The 7,987-nt window shown below is 37.8% G+C and overlaps 1 protein-coding gene across 1 annotated transcript; it reads left to right on the plus strand.

The window, feature by feature from the left end:
- Positions 1-2,069: 2,069 nt before the first annotated feature.
- zdhhc23 (zinc finger DHHC-type containing 23) lies at positions 2,070-7,951 on the plus strand. Its single transcript, XM_023950089.1, has 5 exons — positions 2,070-2,273; positions 3,435-3,589; positions 4,410-5,096; positions 5,367-5,534; positions 7,132-7,951. The coding sequence occupies exons 2-5, from the start codon at positions 3,444-3,446 to the stop codon at positions 7,397-7,399; spliced, it is 1,269 nt and encodes a 422-aa protein (XP_023805857.1). The 5' UTR covers positions 2,070-2,273; positions 3,435-3,443; the 3' UTR covers positions 7,400-7,951.
- The last annotated feature ends 36 nt before the right edge of the window (positions 7,952-7,987 follow it).

A 7,987-nucleotide genomic window follows, 5' to 3' on the forward strand; every position in this document is an offset into this window, starting at 1 on the left:
TAAATTCATTTTGCATTGTCTTCAAAAAATTTGGTTTTGGAGAATACTTTTATTCAGCTATTGTTACATTATACAAAAACTGTAACACCTCTGTTAAATTAGCAGGTGGCACCTCTCCCAGATTTAATCTAGAGAGAGGAATTAGACAAGGTTGTCCTGTTTCTCCATATCTTTTCCTTTTAGTTTCTCAACTGTTAACAGATCACATTAAATCCAGTGCAGTTGAAGGCATCAATCTCATTGACAAAGAACTAATTATTACTCAACTTGCAGATGACACTACACTTTTTCTAAAAAATGAAAAGCAAATTCCTGTTGCTTTTGACGTAATTGGGACATTTTTAAAGGCGTCCGGTCTTTGTTTGAATGTGAATAAATGCGAATTAATTGCAATTAAAGAATGTGCTGCTACTACTTTGTATAATCTTCCAATTAAATCTGAAGTGAAATATTTAGGTATTTTAATAACAAAAGACCAACATGCAAGAAGCTCCCTAAATTTTAACCCAATAATCGAAAAAACACAAAGGAAATTGAATCAGTGGCTCTCCAGAGATTTATCTTTGAGAGGAAGGATTTTACTCAGCAAAGCAGAAGGTATTTCCCGCTTAACATACACAGCTTGGGCTTTACATGTTGATGATAAAATTATCAAAGAAATTGACAAAATGCTTTTTAATTTCATCTGGAAAAATAGAACCCATTACTTAAAAAAAATGTTCTCATGAACTCCTATGACAAAGGTGGCCTCAATTTTCTCGATTTTTCTACCTTGAATAACACATTTAAAATTAATTGGCTGAAACAACTTTTTAGAAATCCCAGCTCCATTTAGAACACTATATCTCTTCATGTTTTATCTAAAATTGGTGGTGTTGATTTCTTTCTCATGTGTGATTATGATGTATGTAAAATCCCACTGAAGTTATCTGCATTTTACCGCCAAGCCTTCCTTTCATGGTCCCTTGTATACAAACACAACTTTTCACCTCACAAATATTCTATCTGGAATGACAGGGACATTTTATATAAACGCAAATCACTCTTCATAGAACATTGGTTTCGAAATAAGATTATTTTTGTGTATCAATTATTTAACAACCAGGGCTTACTTTTAACTTATGAGGAGTTTCTCTCTAAATTTAACCTCCCTGTTCCCCCTTTAGAATATGCTAGAGTGTTTGGAGCTATTCCCTCTGGTGTCTGCATGCTGTTTAAATTCCAACACAGAGTTAATATTGAGGAGCCTTTTCTACTCTCTCCCATAAATACTCCTGTGGGGAAAATATGTCTGACCGGTTATCCCAGGAAAAACAACAAAGCAATACGAACATTATTTCAAACAAACATTGTTTCACTACCTCGTAGCATGTCTTATTGGAACGTGTTTGTTGAAGATATTGCACCCAATAAATTTTTAATCACTAATAAGGTTAAAGACGTTTCTTTTAAGATTATCCGTAGAATTTACCCAGCTAAAATGTTTATTCAAAACAGATTTAAATTAAACATTGACACACTGTGTAGTTTTGGTTGTAATTCCCCTGAAACAGTTATCCATCTTTTTTGGCATTGTCCCAAAGTTAAGGTGTTTTGGCAGAAGATATGTGATTTTATTAATGATAAAATTCATTTTTGTTTTGTCTTATCTTGGAAAGATGTTTTGTTGGGTTTAATATCAAAAAATATGCAAAAGGACTCTGCTTTTCTTTTAAATCTTTTACTAATTTTGGCTAAATTCCATGTTCATAAATGTAAATTTTCTGGTAGAAAACCTTGTTTCACTGTATTCCTTTCTGAATTAAATCAGTATATCAACAGTATTCGAAATTCAGAGAAGCAAAAAGCAATCTGAACATTGTCTGTATGTGATAGTTTCAGTATTCTCTCGTAGAGTTTAACCCCCTGGCCTATTTCTCTCTATTCTTGTTCTTCTGTTTGTTACAGTTGTGTATTTGATATTTGCAGTTGTGTTTTTTATTGCATACCTAAAAGTACATCTTTGTAAAATGACATAATGTGCAATAAAGTTGATTAAAAAAAACGTGAAGAAAAAAAAACCCCAACCGGAGTACCGGAACAGGTCTGCAGTCCCATGGAAGGCTACAAGTGTCTCCTTCATTGGAGCCACTTTCGTTCTAGTATCTCCCGCGGCAAAACCGACGACTAAAGCGGGGAGAAAAAACACCGGATACGCCGAGACTGATACTTCCGCTGACAAGCCCTGCGGGGGGAAATTGTTTCGGCGTTTCTGGAAGAATGGGCACGTCCAGGTACGGTAACGCGACCGCTGCTTTGTTGTTTTCCCGAAGCTGAGACGATACGGTCAACATTAACGACAGTTTTACGTTATTTTGACCTTTTTTACGGCAAACAATCGAACAAAAAGTGCATCCTAAACTGACAGTGAGTCCTAAAGCTTTTCGTGGCTACTTTATTGAAATCCATCAGATCCCGGAAAACCTCGTATTTTTCCTACTTTAATCCTATGTTGTTTAAATAAATAATTGATTTTGATAAAAGTAAACTCGGGAGTTTAATATAAATTTCAATTTATGTGGAAAACTATTATTTGTCGTCAAATGTCAATATATACATATATATATATATATATATATATATATATATATATATATATATATATATATATATATATATATATATATATACACGTTGTTTAACACCTGTAGCAGCTGCAGGTCAATAATGTATTTCAGTCACCATCAGAAAACAGCTGAGACTGAGACTTGCTATGGCTCTATGAATCATCTCAGTAGTGTTTTTGGTTTTCGTCAGGAAGCAGATGTGCTGTTTGATGCCATTGCACTCTTTAGTCAGTTCATCCGTCCCAGTCTAACATCTCTTAAGGGCTTTGCATCGAGTTTGCCACAACCAAAAGCTGGTTTTGGTATTTTAACATTTACACATTGATGAGAGGATCATTCAGGCCCTCTCAGCATAGTCAGATCTCCCAACCCAAAGATCGGCATTGACTCATCTAAAGGACCAACCACACCGACCTACTTGTACTTCACCAGTGTGTGATTGAGAGACTCTGAGGGGTTTTGATTGTATCAAACAACGACAACACCTTAACTTAAACCGAAATCCATCTGTGCTATATATAAGCCTACATATTGCTTGGGTGGGAGGGCTCTTTTGCTGTAAATCACAAAGCATGGCAGATGTGTGACAGATGTGTTGGAAGCAGATGGATTGGGTTGGGTCAGATGTGTGGGGTCTGCTCTGCATTCTGCACAATAAAGTCAGTTTCCATCATGTAAAACGCATGCAAATGGATGGTAATCTGCTGACGGCAAAATGGGCTTTAAGACGGATTTTTGCTGTCCATCCACTACCAAGCTGTGGCTCCAATCTGTAACCCAAACAAATTAAATGAGTAAAAAACACTCTTTTTTTTTTTTTTTTGACAGGTGCCTGGTATGAAGAAACAAACCCACAAGGTGTTGAAGAGGGGGGAAGAGGAGGAGAGCTTGTGTTGCTGTGAGTACGTGAACAGACATGGGGAGCGCAGTCACATAGCCGCCTGCTGTTGTGACTGTGAGGATCTGGACGATGCCTGTGACAGGTAGGAGAAGTTACTGTCATAGGACACTCCATCATTCTCTTTGTAGAGTAATTTGCACATCTCAACAGCTGAGCTACAAAACATTGCTTTCTAATATAAATCAGCTGTTAAATCGTACAGCCCCAAAACCGTCTTTTATGTGTTTATAAGGTGTTTTTAAGAGAAAAAAAAAGGTTTGTTAAAAGGCTGACAAAATAGTCGACGTGTTTAACAGTTTGCTATTTATTCTATTTAGTACAATTTTCCTGCAAATTACAGAAGCTTAAAGAGTTTTTAGACTGTGTGGAAAATATCTATCAAATGTATAAATAAAACAAACATTTAACCATTATTATATTAATAAATAAATAAAGTTTTAGTGTTTAAAATGAGTGGAATATTTTCTTATTTCTTCAGTTTTTTTTTACAAACTTTTTAAACAAGAAAATAGTGTTAACTTAAAGATTTACATTATAATAAAGATTTACATTTTTATTGACTGTCACATCTAAAGGCATAAATCTCAAAACATAAAATATAGATAATGCATATATACATTTTTTATTTATAATGCAAAAATCAGGCGAGATACATTTTCTTGAGCTGGAAATCATGTTTGAATTTTATCAAATTAATTTACTTCACAGAAGCTGAAAATATACTATTTTAATGTGTTTTTAATGAAGAATCATTATTGATGACAACAAAAATAAAAACATATTCAACAAAAAAACAAGAGATTGACCTAATAACAACAAATCTTAAATTGCATCAGCAATTTCATAAAACTATATGCTTTTTAGATTTAACGGGTATAACATTATGTTTCCTGTTCTATCAGGTTTTTTAAGAGGGATTCTCAGAAACCTGACTCCCTGTCTCAAGTGGCTGCAGTCATCTCTGACCGGATCCGTGTGCCCTGGCTGTGGGGCGGAGCTCAAAAGCTGGACCTGTCCATTGTCCCTCCTCTTATTCTCCTCCCTGCCATGCTGCACCTCGCTGCTCTCCACTTCCTGCTCGGTCTAGTGGTTCTGACCGCTCTGCCCGGTTTGGTGCTGTGGTACTACTACTTCACCCATCGAAAGAAAGGACAAACTCTCTTCTTCCTCAGCCTGGCTCTCTTCTCCTTGGCGTACATGTATTATTTGTTCATCGCCGAGGTGTTTCCCCGTGGAGATGTTGGTCCCGTTGAGCTGGCTGCTGTGACAGTGGGGGTCTCCCTCACTGTACTGGTGCTTTTCCACTCAAAGAGAAATCCCGGCGTTGTTCGGACAAGCAGAGAGGCGATCCACAGCACAGTGACGTACTACAGTCCCTCAGCAGACAGGGATTCCCTCCTCAATGGACGCAGGCAAGATGTCCTGTTGACCGCCGCCAGCCAGACGGGGTTTACAGAGCCGGACGGGCCCGAGCTGAAGGAAAGTAACCGGAACTGGTGCAGCGTGTGCCAGGTGGTGAGGCCTCCGAGGGCTGGACACTGCCGGATCTGTGGTGTCTGTGTGCTGCGTCTCGACCACCACTGTGTCTGGTGGGTTCCATTAAAATCTTTCTTTTGTTTTGTTGGCACAAAACACTCAAAATCATTTAGCGTTGGATAGTTAAATGAGATGTTTTTGTATTGTTAAACTCCATCACGCCCCCTTTTTTATGTCGTGTTATCACTCCTTCACCGCCATCAACCAGTTTTATTGTGTGTTCCTGTTTGTGTGCTGTTTCGTAACCCTGGAGTCTCAGTACAATGTTTTGGTCTGCTTGTGTTTGTGTGTCCGTGCGTCTGCTCCTGTCTGTGCGAGGGCAGGATAAATAGCTGTGTGGGGCAGGCCAACCACCGCAGCTTCCTGCTCACTCTTGTCCTCTTCTTGCTGACGTCGCTGTACGGCATCGGCCTGGTGCTGCGCAGCGTGTGTCCGCAGCAGCTCCTCCTCACGGCCTTGCTCTACTGCCCTGGAGTTTACAACCAGTTCAGGTACAGAGAACCGCTTATTATAACTGACAAAGACGAGTCCTCAGCTGTTATTCCCTCAAAAGCCACTTAAAAACGCCTCATCTGACAAACTCAACATTATTATAGAAGATATAAAAACTTAAAAACATTTTAAGTGATAAATTAGAAGCTTTTTTTTTACTGACCATCTTTGCTCATCTACAATCCTATTCAGGTCTGCCATTTATTCACTGCAGCTTTATGATTTTTTTTACACAAATTGTTCCTTCTCTTCATAGTATCACTTAGTTCTAAAGTCTATTTTTAATGCCAGAGCTTTTTAAAAATTATGATCTGTCACAGAAGCAATTTTCTGAAGTCTTTTTTGACTATCAATCTAGATGATGGGAAATATTTAGGGACTATAGTTTGTTGCTGTGTCAAAATTTAAAAAATCTGTCTTTTAATATATTTTATACTTTTATTAATGTTGAATGTGTATTAAAGCAGGATAGTTTAGGATTTAAAGTCATCACATTTTTTTATTTACTTTTTTGCCTGGGGTCACAACTCTGGGAAATTTAGAGAATGAAAAACGAAATCAGTTATTTTTTGCTGTATTTCTTTTTTTAAACTAAGCCTAAGTACATTTTTTTAAGACACTGAGCTGCAAATAAGTTAATTTGGTATTTTATAGATTTAGTCAAAGAATGATAGTTTTTTTTAATAATTAACCCTTGTGCTATCCTAGGTACTTTAACGTTGGGAGTTGGGTCATCTAGACCCACTAGACAGTGCGCTGAACCTTTTTTCTTCAATGATTTGTGAACGTCACTGGTGTCCATGGATTACATGAAATCTTTCTACCTTTATCCACCTTTGTCATGGTAGGGAGAACACGTCAAAGTAAGGGTGGGGTCATCTAAGATAGCACAAGGGTTACACACCCCAAATTAACTCAAGATACCACTGTTATAATAGTATATGTAGTTTTTTTCATGCATTACAGATTGGTGTACAATTGAAGGGGTCATAGTTAAGCTTTGATTGCAAATCCCAAAACCTGTTTAACATTCAGGGAAAAAATAAGCTATTTATTTGTAACAGACTTTTGTAAAACTTCTGCCAAACTTTGCAGAAATGAACTTAGATAAATCCTGCAGCCATTGTTTAAAAGGAGGAAATCATCAAAAAACTTTAAAACAATTAAAAGTATGGATAAGCACATGTTTATTTGTTCAATTAGTTTAAAAAATAAAATAAAAATCAAGTTCTCAGACTTTAAAATAAGGTTTTCTGTTGTTTGAAATAAGTCATATCAAAAATACAACCTCAGTTCCAGAAACATTTAAGCTTTTTTTAAAATGAAAAACAGGAAGCAAACAAATTATTTTACAGACCTTATCTGGTTTTATATTTTCTATAGCAGAGTGAGAAGATGCCTTTACTGAGAAACCAACATTTTCAAATCCGAAATTTATTTCAGAATATAAAAATCTTCTGCTGAAGACTATCAACTAACATCTTATATTTTTAAAATATAAATATTGGTTGTTTTTGAGAACTAATGGTGTCAGAAATAAGGCACAGGGCTTTACATTAAGACTGAGCTCCTTCTCTCCTTGTTTTTGTGTTGCAGCACTGCACTTTGCTTCACCTGTGTGTGGTACTGCAGCATTGTGTCAGCTGGTGTTCTTCACCTGCTGGTGGTGCAAGTCGTCAACATAAGCTGCAATGTGACAGAGCGCGAGGCCAGAGCTGCCCTCCGCGAGAAAAGCGCCCGCAGCTCCTGCTGGGGGCTGGTGGTGGAAACGGGGGTTTACTCCAGAGGCTTCAGCGGCAACTGGTCCGAGTTCATGAGCATGGGAGACAAAGTGAGCCCCCCCTCTCCTGCTCATTTGGTGTGACCTTTCTGTCCTTTGGGAATTGACGCTGCTGTTTCCACGTCATCCACTGGATGGCAGCATGGTCCTATTACTGATCGGGTCTTTAGCTGGGGACAGCAAATTGAAACTGAGAGCTTAGCAACGATCTGGACTTTCTCTGTCTGGCAATAAGAACCTAAAACCTCAAAGATTTACTGCCGTTAACTTGACCGACAGCTCGCCTCCCATCTATGCAGAATCCACTTGAATGTGTTGCTGCATGACAACCACCCTCCTCCATTCTGGATCTTTTCCCTCTGATCTGATGGGGGCAAAAATATCAATGGGTGGGTGGGTGGTTTGTACGTGGCAGTTCTTCCATCCTCCTTAACTGCACTTCGCACAGATAAATGAAGCGTGAAGCTAATGTAAAGTACACGAGCAATAGATTCCCAGTAACATATTTCTAGTTGCTTTGACTTAACTTGCAACTAGAATAAACAGAAAAAAAAATGAAGCTGCATGCTTCATTGCACATCTGGTTTTCAATCCTAGATGGAATTTCATTGTTTTGTGTCAAAATAGTTATGAAGTATTGTCCATTTCGGTCCTTTCTGTAGCTACTTGAAT

The sequence above is a fragment of the Oryzias latipes genome, chromosome 20 (assembly GCF_002234675.1).
Source record: "Oryzias latipes chromosome 20, ASM223467v1".
Classification (NCBI taxonomy): Eukaryota; Metazoa; Chordata; class Actinopteri; order Beloniformes; family Adrianichthyidae; genus Oryzias; species Oryzias latipes.

Bases quoted from the DNA above. Each gene is read 5' to 3' on its own strand.
- zdhhc23 (XM_023950089.1), top strand. From the start codon at position 3,444: ATGAAGAAACAAACCCACAAGGTGTTGAAGAGGGGGGAAGAGGAGGAG. The intron at 3,590-4,409 runs GTAGGAGAAGTT...CTGTTCTATCAG, and splicing joins CTGGACGATGCCTGTGACAG to GTTTTTTAAGAGGGATTCTC. The intron at 5,535-7,131 runs GTACAGAGAACC...TTTGTGTTGCAG, and splicing joins GGAGTTTACAACCAGTTCAG to CACTGCACTTTGCTTCACCT.